Raw genomic sequence first — 20,014 nt, forward strand, 5'->3', positions numbered from 1 at the left:
GTAAAAGCGTGGAAAAAAATTCCATCCCTAGAAAATGGGATGTTTCATTTAAAGGTATTGTACTGAAAAGGAGATAGGATTTCAGCTTCTTACTAGTCTGTTATCCAAAAAAATCACATTATTTTCTAACATTTTCACTTCACAAATTAATATTAACCAAATCCTGAGTAGTCAAGCAAAGCTGCCATGAAGTCAGTGGTTAAAAATCTGGGCTTTTTGCATTTTAGAAATTATGAATTACATTAAGTTCCTTAGTGTATAATTATTGCACTTACATTCAAAGACATGCAGTCTTCTTCTCGCTCCCCTTCCTACTTTCTCCAAAGACAGATGTATGGTACTTTGAGTTAACTATCTTTGGGTGAAGATAATCATGGAATAGGTATTCAGAGACCATAAATGAAAAATAACATATTGTTTAAAAAGGAGAGGCTTTCTCTCCTTGGTATCATGTTTTTTCACTTGTGTATACTCCCAAGATTTTATTCAGTGAGCTTTTATTTTTTAGTGAGCTTTACTTGTGCAGTAAAGCTCAAGGGGGGGGGGGGGCATTTCCAAAGTTTGATGGGAATAAATGAAATTCAGTTTGGCTGCTTTGATCTTGTGTGGGGAAAGTTCATTGCCTGTGCAGTTAGCCTGTGATGTAGAATCTACCAATACCACATTAGAAGTTTTTTAATGATATATATTATGTGTTTTTATTGTATGTTAAAGCACTCTAATTGCAGAGAGTGATTATTAAGCAGCTTACTAGGTATATTAGTATAATACAAATGTTACCTGCAGTGTGAAATAGCTTTTGGAGTTTTAAAATCATGTGACTGATGTTATCTAGTTACTCTAATTATTTCTGTTTTCAGAATTCAAATAGTTCAGGAAGCAAGGCTGTCCATATCTGAGACTGTTTTCTTGCATTTCATTGTCCAGTGAGACCTGACTTGTATTGACTGAACTAGAAGCAATTATTAATTAGAGAAACAGGGTAATTTCTTCCATTTGCTGTCTCAATAAGGTTGATTTATTTCTTTACATGGTACTAATATGGATTCTGTGGGAGAAAAGCAGTGGGAGTTGTAAGTGTGTCCTAAAACATTCCCCTAGTTTGTGCAGCTAGTTTGAGAATAGATTACTTCGATGTTTTTTTCTGACTCAGACACATGTGAGGCATTCAGAGCAGGAGATGTAGGCAGCACTGAGTAGCTGAATGTATGTGATAGGTAAGGAGATGGCAAAGGAGGAAACTGGTGGGCTGAGATAGTAAGAAAGAAGAGAGACCTGTTATAATCCTTTGTAGTTAAAGAGTTTGTAAAAGTTTCTTACCAGTGTCAGTTGATCTTCTAGGAAGGGAAGGAGAGGAAGAAGACTCTCTGCTGCTTGTCACTTATTTTCTGCTAAACAGTATTTTAGTCAAATGGACTTTTCTTTGTACTGCTGTACAATTGAGACTGCTTCATTTAGTGTGTGTGTTTGTGCATGTACATGTATGTATGTATATGTAAGTGCCAATCAAAGTTTTGAAAAATGCTGCTTGCTGTCTTTTCTCCTGCAAGGTGAGTATTTCCAGTGTGATGGTGACTGTTACTTTTTTATAGAACTAAAAATATCTTCAGTAGCCTGCCCCCTCCCCCCCAAATGGCCTCTTAAAAACATTTAAAGCTTGTTCATGTTCAAGAATATAAAATGTGACAGAGCAGGGAGATGCCAGACATTCTTTGGATGGAGATAGGTTTATTTTCTCATGAGAGCTACTTAGGAATCCAGCATAGTGCCATCCTATGGCAACATGATCTTAGTCTTCCTGTGGTCTCAAAAAGATACAGCATTCACTGAATTGAAAACTCTAACAGGAAAAAGATTTTCTTCCTTTCTTCTGCCTACTGTAATATCCATCCCTTCTTTCAGCAATGCTAATTACTCGTCAGAAGCATAAAGGTAATTTTCCTCTGTTGTACATTTTTTCCAAAATCAGTTTATTCAAGAAATCAGTGAACATAAGGACTGCGTACCTAGGTCGCACAAAACCTCTACCTAGTCCAATATGAGAAACAGGGCATTATGCGCAAAGTAGGATTATTTTTTAATCCACAGTTTTCAACCATCTGCAGGCCAGGGGGCTCCAGATTCAGAGTCTGTATAACCACCACCATACCTCTCCTCTGAAACTACCTGATCTCTTCTAAAATTCACTTACAGATTTCTCTCTTATAACTTCCTGTGGTAACAATTTCCATTGTTTAATTATACATTGTATGAAGCAACTTCCTTTTGTCTTCAAACTACTGCCTGATAACTGCATTGGGCATCCTCTTCCTCTTGTTCTGTGAGGAATAGTGGGCACATATTCTGTTCTCAGTTCTTCCCTTCTGTTCTTAACATTTTCACCTTTTTGGCTGATGCTGAATGCTGTTTCCTGAGAAATATCCAGAATAACTCAGATCTTTTTCTTGACTCATAGAACATAATGATGGGATCTGATTTAGCTAAGTATATTTTAGGGTTATTTTTCCCATGTATATAGATCTGCATTTTTCAGCAGTGTCTTTAACCTGCCATTTTATTATTCAGTTACTCAATATTTTAAAATTCATCCCAGTTGTCTTTGGACCTGATTATCCCAACACATCTTCCATCATCTGTTTTTGTCACCTCAGTTGCCATCTTTTTGAGATCCTTCATGACTGTGTTGAGCACCACAATTTCTATGGGGCTCTCTTCACTAGAAAAAAAGACCTATAACTCCTCCCTTTCGTTTCCTTAATCCGTGAGAGGTCTTTCACTCTTGTCTTGAGAGAGCTTAGTCTCTTTAAGCTGTTTTGTAGAGAATCTTGTCAAAATTGTCTTTGATAGTCCAATTGCCTGTATTAAAATACATGTTGTCTTCTGTAAAGAAACTTAATGAAATAGCAGATCTCCAAAAAACAAACAAACAAACAAACAAAAAACCCCCTACAAGTTAGCTTAAGACCCCCCAGAATGCTGCACAGGCATGTCTTCATTTATAGTTCTCTTACCTGCATCTGTTTTGTAATAAAATATTACATGAATGTCATGACTATCTGATCTAAGAACTGGAAATTAGGAACTAGGAAGAGCGCTTTACAGGACAATAAAATGAAAAAGCAATTGGTTGTCAAAGAAGGAGTTTCTTTCTTTTTTTTTTTAGTAGAATAGAAGAGAACTTCAAGGTCAACATCAAGATATTGAAGGAGGTGTTTGGAAAGAATGAGCATCCTTCAATTTCTATGCTATTTGTCTTTATCTCAGTCTCTGCAGGGTTTTTGTTTGCCCTCCAGTTAATGGCCAGTTTTTATCTCCACAATTGCCACAATGTTGTTTGGAGGTCTTCTAAAACTCCAAAACTTTGCTTGATAATAAAACTTACTGAAGCACTGGTGTTTCAGCATTTCTTTTATTTTAAGTTTGTCTTATCTGTATAGTTCTGTATTATTGAACATCGTGCAGAAAAACTTGAGCCTAAAATGACAGTGACTTGGAGTATCGTCTTCTAAAACATGTTTTCTAAGTATTTTTCCCTTATTTTCTATCTTCTATTTCTTAATGCATTAGTTATTGAATATTTTTCTTCCATAATCTTTCGTGAATGTTGTAATGTTAAAATAATACAAAATAGGTGCATTACACGACTTTAATTGTTCAATTTATTCAATAAGGAAAGACTAAAAACATAAAAAATGGTAAGACAGTAAGTTTTAATGTATACAGATTGTATACTTTATACAAACGTTTAAGTAGCAAATAAACAGTTTTGGTTTTGTCTAGTTATATTAAAAGTTGTAAATTGAACATAATTAGATATATCTCACATTTTTTTAGGCCAGTAATGACAATAAATATTGAATTCTGGCATAGCTGATAAAGCACTAAGAAAACAGGGTTAAGAAAGATGAGGTTATGGTAGCTTTAACTCAGTGCTAAAATGTGAATACTGTTCCTCCTCCACCCTGTCACCTTACTTACCAGAATTTATCAAAGCTTTAGCAGCTACCACAGAAAAGGACATGTTTGTCATCCAGCTCTATCAGTTACAGTTCAGTGTTTCAGTATACAACCCTCATCACTGGCAGCTTGATCTAAACTGATGCCTTGCCAATTGCAATGACTGAGAGACAAGCATATACCTCATTCACTTGTTCTTACTATTAGGATGGTATACTCTGGGAGAGAGACTCAGAGGACAACTGGACTGTGATAACCTTACATTTCTGCAGCATTCTTGACCCACGATATGCCCTACTTGTCTTTTGAAGTCTCTTCCATGAGTCACTCTGTCCCTTCTACTCCCTCCCTGCGCCCCTTTTCCATTTTAGAGTTTCAGGCCAAACTTTTCAAACATGGTATATAAAATGCAAGCCCCCAAACCTATCATTATTCTTGCTTGCAGAAGTAATTTTCTGCTTTAAGCTCACTTCTTTGTTGGGGCTCGCAGTACCCAACATTGATACAAACATAACGAGTGGCAGGGGGAGGGTTAGATGTCAATGAGATCAGATGATACAGAAAGTTGGCAAATTTTTTTTTTGGATCAACCACTTCCTGGAAAATCAGAGAAGAAATGGTGCTGGCTGAATAATTCTATCAGAGAAAGATTTTGATAAATTGGACATGAGGAACATTTTACTACATTTGGCCTATGCTATTTCAGAGGAACAGAGCTTTTGCCTCAGAGTTAAAGCTTTGTCCTGAACTAATTCCCCTGAAAAATATGGCTTTTTGGTACAGTGCATGCCAGTCAATCCATAAAAATTCCTTTCTTGTTCTGATAGCTTTGATTTTTATTGTTAGCTTTTTGAGATTTGTCTTTTGGAGAACAGTCTTTGAAAACCACAAGAATAAGGTTAGGAAGCCATCTGTTCCTAAAGACTTGTAGAGTTTTGGTTTTGGCAGCTTTCTGAAGAAAAAAAGGAACATTTTTTTCTTTCAAAGTTTTCTAGCAAAGTCATACCAAAGAAAAAGGTAGTTTCCAAATTAGAGTACAAACTTTAAGCTCCTGAATCTAAAGTTTTAAGCATGTAACCAAAACCAAACTCATTTTCTTCACTATGAGTACCCATACTTCTATGATTCTATGATAAATTCAGTTGATAGTGATATAAAAGTAAGAGGATCTGTGTTCTCCATTTAAATCTGATTTTAGGAGCTTACTTTTGAGATTTCACATTTGAATACTGACCTCAGTGTATTCCGTGTTATATGTCTGTGTTTCTTCAAAGTGAGAAAAGTAGCAGTAGATAACACTGAGGGCCCAAAGAACTTAAATTCTTCAAACTCAAGCTATATAGAAAGTCTGGACTGCTTTTGGAGTGGATAGTGTATAAGAGTTCTTTACTTTTAAAGACACCTGCAAAATAAAATGTTGAATTGTCACTCTTCTGCATTAATGTACTTTCCTGATCCTGGAGTTCTGTAGGTAAGGACTTCGGATGATCGCTATGGGGAAAAGCAGCTCTGGAATCTTGGTACCACAAATAGTCTCTCTTCCCTCCTTTTGAGTTTTGAATTGCGATGGAATCTAAGTGCAGAGCTTGAGAACACAAGTAATGGGAACTTGCTTTTCCTTTCTCACAAACAACTGTTTGCTTTCATTTCCTGACTCTCCTTTCTGCAGGTCAGCAAATCTCTTCATAGTTCTTTTTTCAACTGATAAGCAGTATGCTTTCTCCTCTTTCCCCCACTTAAAATAGTTGTTTTTTCCCCTGAATCTACTTTTATCTTCTTGTTATAAATAATTATAAAAAGGGCAGATTATTTCCCATGTACTTTTGGCTGTGAGTGCTAGACTGCAGCTAGCGAGAAGTGTCCTGGTAGACCCTTGCTTGGGCCACATACAGTTCAAGCTAACTAGCCAAGTTCAGCAGTTGGCATCTGAAAGCAGGGGAGAACCTGCTTGGTCCCCAGGCCAGATATACAGTTACCATGTTAGGGGAGCATGGGGCAAGGATAATTTGAGAGAGCCTTGCAGGTGTTGCCTGGGATTGAGTCCCTCCCTATGGTTGGATATTGACACTTTCAAACTGGGAACACTAGGCAGAACCTTACTTATTTTAAGTAATCAGTTGAAGCACCGCAGTTAGTTTATTTGTACAGCTAATGTGATAAACCTACCTATTAAGAATTTCAGTCAGAATTCAGCTGACCTCCATTTTTTTATTTCAAAGGCTTGTTTTTGTTGGGAATGTATTCAGATTTCACCATCTGAATCAGTGCAATTAAGTACAGAAAGCCATATGCGGGCTGCTCACAAAAGGGTTCATCTTGCAAAGCTCTTCTATTGTTATCCTAAGCTGATGTTTGCATCAGTGCAACACCCTCCTAAAGAACCCAAATTAATATTTCATTGTGTAATATGCAAGAACAGCTGTTGTCATAAGAATGCCTAAAGGAACAGTTTTTGTACCAAGACGGTATCTCTGCATGATGTGTGGAGTTCAGATGACTTATTTTACCTCAGTCTTAGGTATTCTGTAAGAATGATGTTGTAATTTTGCAGCATTCCAATTATTAAATCACATGCCCTTTGTTGGTTTCGTCTTGAAGTTCATAACTATCTCAATTTAGCACAGTTACCTGTGAAAGGAATGCAACTCCCTGAAGTTCATGTTGTTTCAGCTAGTACATGTATCTCTTCTGAAGGTCATCCAAACTGATGCTATCTTGGGCAGTAAAATACATACCAAATTTCTTCGCCAAATTCAGAAGTAGCAAGGTGGCCTTTCGGTCTTTAGATATGTTCCCCCCCCCCTTTTTTTTTAATCCCAGTGCAAAAAACATCTTCCAAAATAGTGGAAATCTGACTTTGTATAGTACGTAAGTTGAACTGTTTGGAAAAGCATACTGAAGTTACAGAATGGGTTATAAACAGGTCCAGTAGATACGTTATGTCTTCACAACACACCTTTTTAAATTTCAATGAAAAATCAATTAGGGAATGTTTATTGGAATAGCTTTCTTCGTAGTGTAAAAATGATGCTTTGTGACTACACTCAGACACTTCTCAGCACAATTTTAATATTGTCCCAAAGCAGTACTTTCAGTAGCAAGGAATAACACAACCTAGAGGAAACAATGGATGATTCAGCAATATAGACAGAAAACCTTCTGTAAAGTATGTTTGCAAAATCTTTTATTATTTTGATATGTGCTTAGAGCAAGAATAGGTCTTTTGGCTCTTTTTTTCTTTTGGATAATACTGACATGAATTATCTTTTTTTGTTTGTTTGTTTTTTGGTTTTTTTGCTGTTGGTGATTACTTGTTTCTGAAGCTAGATATTGATATGGGAAATTCGTGTATCTGTTGGCTTTCAACTGTGTTTCTATTCACAGCAAGAGAGCCGTAAGGATGGTCTTGCAGAATTGTGATGTTGCTTATTACAGACTTTTAGATCACCTGGTGGCAGGAGGGAAGTGCATATTTATTGTTTTTTGTTTCTTTTCAGGCAGCTAGACATGCATATTCAGCCTGTTATCTAGGGATTAAGTTGGACTGTTCCTAGCAAAAGCAATTAGTGTTATCTAATACACATCATTGTCCCACAAATTGGGATATTACAATCTAGATGAGTGGACTGCTGAATCAGTGAGAAAATCGCTGAATTATTGGCTTGAAAGGATGTGGTTGGTTAGTTCATACTCTACCTGGAGGCTGGTTTCAGGTAGAGTTCCTTGGGGGTCTATACTGTTTATCTCTTACAATGACCTGGAGGATGATTCTAAATATATTCTCATCAAATCTGTATTACTGCTTCCAGTTTGGGGACCCCAAGACATTGATAAACTTGAGGAAGTCCAATGGAGGTTCATTCAGTGTCAGTAGACTCATGTCCTGTGAGGTGAGACTGTGGGCGCTGGTGTCGTTTACCCTGCAGAAGATACTATTTTAAGGATACCTAGTAGATTTTCAGTGCTTAGGAACAGGTTACTAAAAAGATGAGCCTAGGCTCTTTAGAGATGCATGGCAAGAGAACAAGAGGCAGTGGTCATAAATTGAAACAAGTGAGGTTCTGTCTTTATTCAAAAGTGGGTGTATTTGTTTGTTGATTTGTTTATTTAAACTACTACCAAGGTCACTGATCACTGGTGCAGGTTGTGCAGAAACTGTGGAATTTCTGTTCTCTGAAGTTTTAAAGATCCAAGTGGAAAGAGCCCTGAGCAACCTGGTCTGGTTACTTCAGTGTCAACCCTGCTTCAAGCAGCAGGTTGGACCAGATGACCTTCCACTCTGAAGGATTCTTTGATTCTGTGAATTGATGCTCCAGGCAGACTGTCATACAACGGTATAGAAGCTAACTGTAATCAAGTAAACAGTCTGCACTCTAAGTCAGATCGTTTGATAAGGTGATGCTACATTTATTCACTTCCTAATGAAAGCAATATTTTAAAAATTCACTGAAATAGGAGTCATAATTCTTTTTTTTCTTAACTAAGAAACTTAACTAAGAGACAAAGTCACACTTATAGGTATGTTGATTTTTGCAATACAAACACAAATGTGTTTGTGTGACTGAAGTAAACAACTGTGAATCTGGTTTTGTGCTAGAAGTCTGCTGGGGAAGAGTGATTCTTATGTATGGCCTTTCTGAGAACCCCACTTGAACTGCCAGTTAGTCATGATGTTGTGGTTGAGTTCCTCTGTGTAAAAATCTTTTCTAAATTCTGGAGGGAAATCTATTTGAAATAGCAGCACAAAATTCCTTGTTGCTAATATTTTTTTCTTTAAATGAGAATAAAATACTTATTTTCATGTTCTTTTCCATTTATTTATTTAAGATGGAGAGCTGAGTGTAATCTTCCTGCTTGAAGGACTGCAGTTACATTTTAGAATCCCAAAGAAATTTATTTATTGTTGTTTTGCTCAACAAAGCACGTCCTTTGGGATTACTCTTTTTAATTTGGAAAGAAAGAATTTTATTGTTTAATTTTTTCATCTAGAAGACTCTTTGCTTGACTAGCAACAAGACTCCTGGGTCACTAAGCAATAGCATTCTCCCCTAATTGCTTTCGGTGTATTTATGTTTCTAAGTTAGGCCTTTGGTAATAACTTTTTCCAAAAATTTTAGCCGGCCCTGGAAAACAGAATAGTTTATAGAATGTTTTATATGTAAAAAATGCATTTGAAAATATTACTTCGTGTAACATAAACTCAAAAGATTTTTGTAAAAAAAGAATGAATTGGCAACAGATGACATAAAATATTTCTTCTCTCATCTTCCCTTCTCACTGCTCCCTCCACCTTGCAAATTTGTTCTCTTTTTAGCATATCTAAGAATATAGTCAAATGGCAATTTGAGCATGTCTTAGCTCAAGTTCCCAACTCAACCTACATCATAGACAAAAATAGATGTGTAACTAGAATGTGATGTATAATAAATGCAGTCCAGACAGTAGAAACATATCCAGGTTTCTCTGAATTTGTGAGGACTAGAAGAAAAAATAAACCCAAATGACTGTCTTACCGAGTACATGATGCTCAGCCAAAAGTATGTTCGGTTATAAAATTTTGTACAGATACTATCATTAATATTATCAGTAATCATCAGTAATTTCTTTTGGGTGCTCTGTCAATGCACAGGTCCTGTGTCAGAGTTCTTTTGGGACCACCAAACCAAGATCAATAACAAGTTAGCATTTCTTACACATAGTAAGCTTCTTAGGAGGAATAAGAAAGCAACATCTTTTTACTCATGTTTCGTTTTCAGCTTTTGGGATTTTTCTTCTATTTTAAGGTCATTATCTTTTTATTGTAAGACAATAGGCTCTGGATATTTCCTACCTCTAGATTCCTTCTGAATTACCCTCCTAAATGACACTCTATGTACTGTTCTCACACTCTCATCTTCACAGTTTCTTGTATGCTGTTCCTTATGCTTAGATATCCTTATTCTACATGCCAGATATCCACCCACTCCTTATTCATACTCTTCCTTTAAACTACACTTCCTTCAAGGCTATCAAATATAATCTGCAAGTTAAGAAACACTTATTAACTCTGCCTTGAGACCTGCCTAATTTTTCCTTAATATCACATGTGCCATCTTCTTGTTCACCAAATATATATTTTAAAGTATGCCAAAGTTATTCCCGAGTAATTCCCGGGGAAAAAATTCCCAACTTGATTGCACGGTGGCCGTCTGGCTGAGCTCTGCTGCTTGTTGGCTGCTTCCTGGCATTCTAGCTGAAAGCCTGCTGAGGGTGGAAGAGGAAAAAAGGAGTAAGAAGTAGGACGAGGTAAAATTAATGTTTGCCAGTTAACAGAGCTCATGGAAACAAACATCTACAAACAGTAGAGTGCTTTTTACTGAAAGCAAGGGAAAGAATTCTTGAAAATGATAATGAGAAATGCGGTTAGGAGAGATTAGTTGCAGTTAAAATGCAGGAGGCATATCTAAAAACTTCTAGACCATAACGTCTGTTAGGCAGTTAAGAGTATTTCACAGCCTAATATGACTCTGGGCGTACTTGTGCAATAAGTAATTCATTTGTGGCAAAGGTTTGTTATGTGGCTTGCGGAGACAATTTCCTATGAGGTAAAGGATCTACCATGTTTCAAATCTTAGATCTCTAACTAGTTGAGATTGATATCCAATCTCAATATTGGATAAAAAATAGAGCATCAACCTTTAGTAAGCCCTAAGAAATACATAGGTGGCTTTCACTGTTACATTTGAAAGAGTGATCCTGTGGCTTCACATTCACTTCCAGTTCTTCTACTTCCTGAAGAAGCTCTCTTGCGGTTGAGCTATGAAACGTGCAGGGGTACTTGGAGAGCAGTAGTAAAACAAAAAGGTCTGTGTGGACAGGGAAAAAAGAAAGGAGAGAGATGCATCTGTTGTTTTCTCTTGTGCCACAAAGAGTCCTTGGTTGTATTCATTTTAGAGTTCTGTACTTCAGAGATAACATCTTAAACATGACCCTGGAAACAGCTGCCAGGTGCCAGTTAAATTTGTGGAACTCTAGTTTCTGCTGAACCAAAACCACTGAGTGAGGGGAAACAGATGGACAAAGGCTTTAGGATCTGAGTCACTGAGGAAGGACCACTATCTTTTTGGGTCTCATGCCCCTGTTTTCTGCAGCATGGGGAATGGAGAATGTCAGCTTCTTGCGATGGCAAGATTAGGGAGAAGTCTCTGCTCTAAGAATCTCGCAGACATTTCCTGTCCCATAGCTCCATTTGGCTCTTCTTTCCGTATGAGGACTGGGTCCAGTATCATAGGCACATACTTAACCTAGTAAAATTATATTACAGGAGTTTTGTCTTAAACTGATTAGTTCAAAGAAAAGCTCAGAATGAATAGAACCTATCAATGAAGCAGAATGTAATTTTTATGAACTCACATATCCATTTGCTTTCAAAGGGAGGTAATACTACTTGTGGCCTTATTTCCTTTAAATTCTTTTTAGTGATAAATTAAAAAAAAAAAAAAAAAAAAAAAAAAGAGCGAGAACAAGGACTTTGTTCCCAAAACTGAGTCATTTATAAAAATTTGATTCATGCAGTACTAATTCCTGATTGTCCCAAAAAAGTACAGTCCAGAAACTTTAAGGCTGTTTAAGGGACACTTTCCTTAAAAGAAAATCCCTTCTTTCTTTTACCTGGGTATATTAGTCTAAGGTGCAAGTGAAGTACTGGCCTTCAGTATTATTAAAACTTCATATCCTTCGCTTGCTTGCTGATTGTCTTCAGCATAAGATTCAACCAAAGATTCCTGTAAAAAATAAGAAAGATTGCAAGCCCCTCCTCAGACTGCTTTACTGCAAAATAGTTAAACCTAAACACTAATCACTAACAAAAGAGAAATTATATAAATATTGCTAAAACAGGATAAAGCTGACTTATACTCTTCCACTGCAAAAGCATTTATAGTCTTTAAACTTCCATTTAGCTATGTTAAAATAGTTGTTGACTATCTGTGCAGTCAGTAGTCAGTTGATTTTTTTTTTTTTAGTGGATAAGAAGTCTAGAGATGAGATCAAAATGAATCCTACTGGAGTTATGTACAACAACTGCCAGAAAACATTATCTGTGAATCTCTGTGGAACTTGGTTATTAGATTTTTTTAAACTCTTATATAAAATTTTAGATACATGACCATATGCCTTCCTACTGGAGTTGGTCTTGTTGGTAATGGACATAGCATCAGCCGCTCCCTTCTTTCCCCCCCCCTTTTTTTTGTCTCAGCAGAGACTTATACCATAATTAGACATCAGTAGAGATATTCTCCTGATTGCTCCAAATCAGATCAAGCCAGACATACATCAGAGGAACATTTTGTGAAGCTTAAATTTGATTTGCCCAATGTTGTATTTATTTTATAAGTAAATAAAGAACTCTAGTTATTCCAGCATTGTCCAGTACTTTCTGCCTGTCATAACTTTTCCTTTCTCTTGTTTAACCATATTAAGTTTTGTGTGTTCCTGAGCTATGAGGAAAACAGGAAGTAGAAAGGCAGATTTTCCTGTAGCGTGCCTTTGTAAAGCAAGTCCCATGTGGGTAGCTTGTAATCTTGAGAAAGACTCTGCCCATTAAGTTTGAGAGAGACAAGATCGTTAGAAGATGGAGACGTTTGCTCTATTCTTCTTGCACTTTTGTTAATTTCCTTCTGTGTGTTCTTCTATGCTCTTTATATTTGTATTTCCCCAAGTGAAGAGAAAAAAAAAAAGGATTAAATTAAGCTAAAAAGTCAAGTATTAGAATGTTTCATGTTTAAAATATTGCTGTGACAAAATTATTCAAATTTATCATTTGTCTCTGAGATTGCAACCTTGAAGTGTTTTGATTGTCTAGAAATGTCATTTAAATGGCTCAGATGGTATCACAGTACTTCTCAGGATGAAAGCTGAGACACTTTGCATTCACATGTTAGTGAATGCCCCAATAGTATCGTTCTGTATCTTGTCAATAGAAACACCGTTTAATTTGTCTTCAAGATTTTACCTTATATATATGGATATTAATGTGGGCAGAACTTGGATCATTAGTGTTGTCACAGGGCATATTTTATATTAGTCCTGAGACTACAACCATGTTTTTTTAGTAAACTATGATTGAAGCAGTTTCTTAATATCTTGCAAACTTAATCATTAATTTAATATGAGAAACTAACTTCTTATTCTAAAAATTAGATGCAGTAAAAAGCAGCTGTAGTTATTTTATCTATGTTGCAGACAATAAAGAAAGTGTCTCACAATTTCCATGTAGTATCTTTTGTTATGTAGGGCAAGAATGTAAATGAGTCAACTTTAACTGGATTTTTTTTTCTTTTCCAGTGGATGTTTTCATTATACAAATTTTTTGAAGTCCCAGTGCAGGATCTTAAAGCTCCTCTAAGGCATTCTGAATCTGATTTTATGGGTTTTAAAAATTTTTGAGATAGTGTATTCCAGTAAATTATGTTTATGCATTTTAAATGTTATAATAATGCTTTGTGTTTGAAAAGCTTATTATATGGTAGAGGATAGGGAAGAGACCCTGTTTTGTTCACATATTGTTTGAGTGAAATAACAGCTTGGTGTTTCTTAAGTAACTCAGTGTTACTAAATCTAATTGAAAATGCTCTGTGAATTTCATATACTTTTACATTTATATAAAGGGAGTGTAAAAAGCTTCCTTTCTAACACTTTTACACCTGCTTTGCGGGACAGCAAAGAGTCACAAAAAAACAGCTCAAAGGTCTTCAGTTCAGCTGTGTTCATAATGAACATGTTACTGCCATTGCTGACAAATGAGAGTTGCTTGACTTTGCAGGAGGCAGTATGAGGTCAAAAAAATCTTACTAAAATGCCTTCCTGACTGTTTATTTCTGTGTGTGCCTTCTCTCTCTCTCTCTCTCTCTCTCTCTCTCTCTCTCTCTCTCTCTCTCTCTCTCTCGGCTATGATTTGACAGAGCATTTGAGGTCAGCTGTCAAACTAGCAGTGGACATGGAGTAAGGCACCTTTATTCTAAGCCTTTGCTAATACGGTGCTTGGCTGTAACTCAGAGAGGGTAAGTTAACTCATTATACTTAGCTTTCCATGCAGCGGTAAAATGAGTTGCAGAGGGAACAGTCTGAAAGCCAAGGGCCTCTGAATACTTTTCCCTTTTATGGAATAGAGCTCCTAGATCACCATTTCCTGGAGACTGTCCTCTAAGCCTACACAGTGGTAAAAGAAAGTTCTCTGCATTCACTGATCTGTATCTGACTACAAATTTGAGCTCAGGAGATCTTTTTTTTTTTTCTATTTTAAGCAGTAAGTTTATAATAACAGACCAAAACATTAAAAAACACTGTGTGCTCTGTCTTCTTTTGTTTTCTTTCTTTACATTGTCTCATTTTAGTGTGGGAATAAGTAGAATCTAGTGAATAGGATAAGTGTTTTCATTTTTTAACTCATTTAGTAGGTGCAAATGGCTCTTGCAGACTAAGGTTCTAGATCTTCACCCACATCCATTCTTTTTGTGATAGTTGAGTTAGGAATCTCTGCAAGTATTTAATTTTAAATTTTGACAATTGTGCAGTTTTGAAAAGATTGGTTTTTAGAATTGTTTTGGGGACCATATATTCTGATAAAATATCACAGTAGTGTCATGACAGACTTCTATAGGATAGAAGTAGGTCAGACAGAGTTTGATCAATGCCCGGCACAAGTGAAGAGAGAATCTTCCACTTGCTGTAGTAACTAGGGCACTAAGGTGTTCTCATGCACCTTGGCTGTTTCTAAATTGAAGATATATTTTCTTATCTATTCTTTCAATATTTTCATGGACAATAGTTCCAGTTGTTTCAGTTGGTATCTCACTCTATTGTTAACCTATCATTTTCTTCTTTGACTGAAATATGATTATGCTTGTGGAAAGCTGGCAAAGCTAATTGCAGCTTGATTTCAAAGCCTGCTCAGCTGGCAGGAGAACCAGGCCATAACCAAGATAATCATGATTTCTGCACTTTGGCTCAGGGTTTAATAAGCTTGTAAGCTGTTTTTGCAGATAGAAGTGTGGAACAGATTTCGAGGCTTTACTGCTCCTTCTTAATGCCCTACTAAAGGGGAATCTTCCAGGGAAATGAATTTTTCAGAGATATTTCTTTATCTGTATCTCATAGATACAGCAAGAAAATACTTCATGCTAAAATTTTCTGATGATGCCCTCTTTTTCTGTCTGTTTTGACTCTCGCTGACATTTACTAGGGCTGTTTTCATTGCCTGGTTAATCAGCCATGAAGTCACTAGTATCTTGTTCCATTCTTCCTCTTTCCTACTTGTATCACAAGGCAGTAGTTGATGCAGAAAATGACAGAACTCTTTCCTGTACAGTGTGAATTCTCCACTGGTTGTATCTATTTGCATTTACTAGGTATGATGTTTTTGCTGCTTAGACAGCACAAGATTATTAGATCAGATCCTTTAGTGACTCTTTCTTCAAAAACCCTACACAAGTTAAAAATAAGCTTTTGTATTCAAAAAATAATCATTCAGGAATCCCAATTTATACAGCTCATGAATCAAACCATTTTCTTATATATTTTGTCAAAAATATTGCTAAGTAGTAGTCCTTGCTTTGATGCCCAGCAGACTGCAGCAGTATAATCAACAGTATGCAAACACTGCATTTGTTTCAGAACATGAATAATCATAGACAAGCTTTTGCTGCTCCAGTAGAGCTTTTAAAACTGTTTTTTGGGGAGAGGTATTAGGAACAAAAGGAAGATCAAAAGAAGAAATTTTACTTTGGATCAGCACCACAAATTTTTGGAAGTGTTTCCTGTTTGTAAGATAGCTTTGTAAGGAACTTGTAGTAAGGTCCTAATTGTGTCAGAGACTGGCTGAACTCAGTCCACTCCAAATCGGAGGGTTGCTAAGGTGGCATAAGTTCATCTCTCTACTCTCCACTCTCTCTTGGCTGTACTTTCTGTGCCACGTCTCTAAGACAACACAGCTCAGGATTTATCCTTTTCTGTTCTTAGATAAGCCTGTTTGTTTTTTTTTCTTTTAAAATTTTTGTTTTACTTTTTCAATCTGAAAAATGAACTGAACCTTGATGTGCTTAATGGCTCTTTCCTGTTTCAATATGACTTGCATTACTTTAATATGTATTAGGGACTCAACTAAGACAAGGAATTAACTACTTAAACACAATAGCCTGTACATCTCCACATAAGACTCCATAAATACACTTTGGATATGGCTTAATTTTTTCAGGGCCAGTGTTCTTTTGAGTTGAGCCTGTCAGAACCATTATAACTTCATAAAGCAATCACAAATAGGTTACATAAATATCCAAATTTAAAACTTCTCTTTTGCTTTGTTTGTGCTTGAATTTATTATGTTCTTGAAAAGTCAGAAATTGCTTCAACTGCCAGGATTTTGTTACAGAGATGAAAAGCAAATCCATGTAACTTTCTGAGTTACCTCAACTGTGTCTCATCTTCATGTGATTTTAACAGTTGGTAACTGTTGTTTGATGCAAAAATACTTAACTGTTGAAACATGCAGAGGTTTAATGTTACTGTTATTTGCCTGATCTCTATGAGTGCATTGAAATATATTTACTCATAAATGTGTTTTGCATCGTATTAGGGATTTTTAAAATATTTTGCCCTAATAAACATTTTAAAATCCTGTTTTTATTTGTGGAATACTTCTTTACTTTTATTTGAAGTCAGAGATGGGTAAAATTATGATACAAATGTGAGAAAATAATGTGTTTTAGATGTTGAACATGTGCTTGTTGAATATATTTGTCTCTTTGGCCCACTATTGAAGTTGTTACTATGTTAGTGAGTGACTGTGAGACTCTATGCTGTGTACCAGTTGCCAATGAACTGTAAAATGAATATAGTTATATTTTGCTAATGTAATCAGGAACTGTGTAGCAAGCATATCTCTGATAAACATGTTATTAGTTATCCATAGGCATGTCCAAGTAAATTTATAAGCAGTGTTCCTTAACTGCCCAGTAGGTGTCACGGTAAGTCTTCTAATACATGTGCTCTAACTAAAAGGAAGAATTCTTAGCATCTTTCATCTTCAGACTGCTTTATAGGCTTTAATGCTTATAATATTTTTGTGACAGCAATAGATGAAGTTGATTTTAATAAAAAGAGTTACCTTAGTTAATTTGCAGTGAATTTTTTGTTATTCAATTACTGCTATTTTGCTTTGAACATGTCCTGCACAGTGTTGTCTTACGTAGACATAACCAAGAAGCTGCTTCTAAAGTCTTTGCACAGATCACCTAGGCTTTGTTCTGGTTCAAAGGAAGAGTGCCACCATCTGGGCTGCCAGTTTTGCTCCTAGAATTTTTCCTTCTTTGAGATCTGAGATGATACCCTGTAGCCTTAGGGCTATGCTAGTTGCTAAAAGGCATATTATGGATATCCAGGATGCTCTTTCCTTTTAGAGGATTTTAGTGAAGATAGTTCAAGCACAGCAGAAACAGAGTCATAGTAACTGAAAAGGTCCTATATAATGGAGGGAAGGATGGGAATAGCAAGCAAGGAAGATTGCCCTTTTTAAATACACTTATTAAGTTATACTTCATCTTCAAAGGTTTAGGTAATAAAACTCAAGACTTTTTTAAATTTTAAAACTCAGTACTGTTTGTAATTATAAAGTGTTTTCAGTGTTAGAACATAGATTATTAAATGGACTTGATCTTATATTTTTGGCATCTAACACAGTGTGTGGATCACAAGGCCTCTCAGCACTTATGCCTTCAGGCTGAAACTTGAAAACAGACTTTCTCAGCAGTGCATGGTCACATCAGTCCACATTGCAGTACAACTTATTTCATGCTGTTCACCATGCCAACACTACCTGAAGATAAGGCACAACCAAAAGAGGCACAACATGCCAGTTCTACTGCAGCCAAAGTAAGCAATTGTAAAATACGTATTTTATTGATACTTATGCTGCAAACGTGAGGCTGAAACTGTTTGTGTATATTTAGCAGTTTGTAAATAGTACTGGTCATTGCTATGTATTGTTCTATTTTGATTAAGTGGTGAAGGTATGAATGATCTTTTTAAAATATTCTTAGAATTCTTTTTTTTATTTATTTTTTGAAGTAAGGAATGAGAACTGAAGTTTCTGAAATAGCTGTTTATCAGTGTGTTCTGGAGGCTTATGTATTTATCTATTCTGAACCATTTATTTTAAAGATGTCCAAAGATGTCTTTTGTGATGTTATTCCATAAAACTTTGGCCTATGGGAAAAGCTTAGTCTTTTACTTCACTGTAGTCTTAAAATATCTAATGTTGCCTTCACAGATATGACAGATACTGTCTAATTCATGTATGTGTAAAGATGGAAATTCAGTCTTTCTCAGCACTTTGTTGGCCCCAGTAATAACTGAACATATAATAGAACTATAAAATGTGCAGATGGGTGCTCTCCAGACACATTTGTCACTTTGCTACACTAGTTTAACATGTTGCATATGCATGTTTGTAAGTATTTGCAGATAAATTATAAAATTGGATAAGTGATGACAGTTCTTCCTTTTGAATAATCTGTATCAATGATAAAAAAAAATTAAATACATTGTTTACTTAGCTGAACCAAAGACCTTACTATGATTACAGAATCACAGGTCATCCTGTTTGATGCAAGCTGACATAAAGAAGGAGAGGATTTATGATCTGGCACATCCTCAGTTAAAAATGTATCACTGTCACTGGACTTGAGGACACTGTATTCTACACTCTGGGTGAAAACATCCGCTACTTTACCATTGTAGGAAAGTATTGTCAGCAGTGAACCCAACATTGATTTGTCATGTGTTCCATCTAAATTGCACATTGTGCTGAGTGTTAGTTTCCTGGCTTAAGATAAACACCCTAGATGTTTGCAAGTTTACCAGACTATTAGTTGAGAACATATATTAGGCCAAGACAATTATTTTTACACACACATGTGAAAAATGTGTTTGAGAGTATAAAAGATTTGCTGGGTAACGCATACCAGAAGAGAGAAAAATGTGAAAAGCTAGCAGAACCTAAGCCTGAGTGTGCTTGTTGAATGGGAGAAATGCAACATTCCAACCACCTATTATAATAATAAAAAAAAAAAAAAAAAAAAAAAAGAGAGAGAGAGAGAGAGAGAGAGAAAGAGAGAGACATAATATCTACCTTTTAGAGGTAGGTCTGAAATAAACTACAACAATGTGACACTTCAGGAATAAGTTAATTGAGCAAAATGTCTTTTTATTAAAGATAAATACTATTTTTAGGCATAAAACAACAGTGGAATTATTTTAACCAATACACTACTCAAGAGCTTGCCTAAGTACTTAAGATAAGGGTTGCAACCAGCCAGTATTCTGGCTGCAGATTTGACTTTGGACATACCTGTTATCTCTCTTGTGTCTTGCTGCATGCTGAATTCTACAGCATGGCTAAGTAATAGCTGAAACTGGTAAACAAAATAGTTCTTTACTGCTCTAATAATGAAAACTTCTATAAAGTTAGTTTTAATTAGGACTCAAAACAAAGAGCATAAAACTTTAATTAAGAGGTCTCCTCATGTAACATCATGGAATGAGGAGTTGCAATCCAGGAGAAGGCATCAGAAGGAGCTAACAACTGGCAGACTTTTTTCCAGGATGTATTCTTTTCTGCCACTGAACAAAACTTTCCAAGTTTGGAATCTTATCTGCAGTGCTGTCTGTCTAACAAGTTTCTCATCCTGTTTCAGGAGATGGTCCCCCACCTTTCCACTGTATGCGAACAAATGCACACACATCCACAAAACACTTCTGGGAGAAAGAGAATGAACCTTGTATAGGGTATAGTTTCTTGCTCACTTCATGTATCTCTTACATGGTGGAAGACCAGGATTGTGTTTCTTTTATTCATTTTGAGAAGAAAAATCTGGGTTCCCGTTTCAATTTTTCTTGCAGCACCTTGTATTGAGCATTCTGGCTAACCTAAACAATGTTCACCAAAATATTCATTAACTCACTGTTCTGGAGGGAAGTAGATGTAGAATTCCTATTGACGTTGGTGTGAGAGCAGTCAGCCTAA

General features: G+C 36.0%; 1 protein-coding gene across 20 annotated transcripts in view; it reads left to right on the forward strand.

Annotated features, from left to right (window-relative positions):
* The window catches only part of IRAG1 (inositol 1,4,5-triphosphate receptor associated 1), a 78,595-nt gene that overhangs the window by 14,644 nt on the left and 43,937 nt on the right, over positions 1–20,014 (forward strand). For 17 of the 20 annotated variants that reach the window (XM_062576061.1, XM_062576072.1, XM_062576073.1 and 14 more), the window contains one exon: positions 17,671–17,862. The exons of the other annotated variants lie outside the window; for them this stretch is intronic. In XM_062576061.1, the coding sequence (XP_062432045.1) occupies positions 17,782–17,862 (81 nt within the window). In that variant the 5' untranslated portion in view covers positions 17,671–17,781. The remainder of the gene's footprint in view (positions 1–17,670; positions 17,863–20,014) is intronic. 20 annotated transcript variants of the gene reach the window in all.

Source organism: Rhea pennata, chromosome 5 (genome assembly GCF_028389875.1).
Source record: "Rhea pennata isolate bPtePen1 chromosome 5, bPtePen1.pri, whole genome shotgun sequence".
Classification (NCBI taxonomy): Eukaryota; Metazoa; Chordata; class Aves; order Rheiformes; family Rheidae; genus Rhea; species Rhea pennata.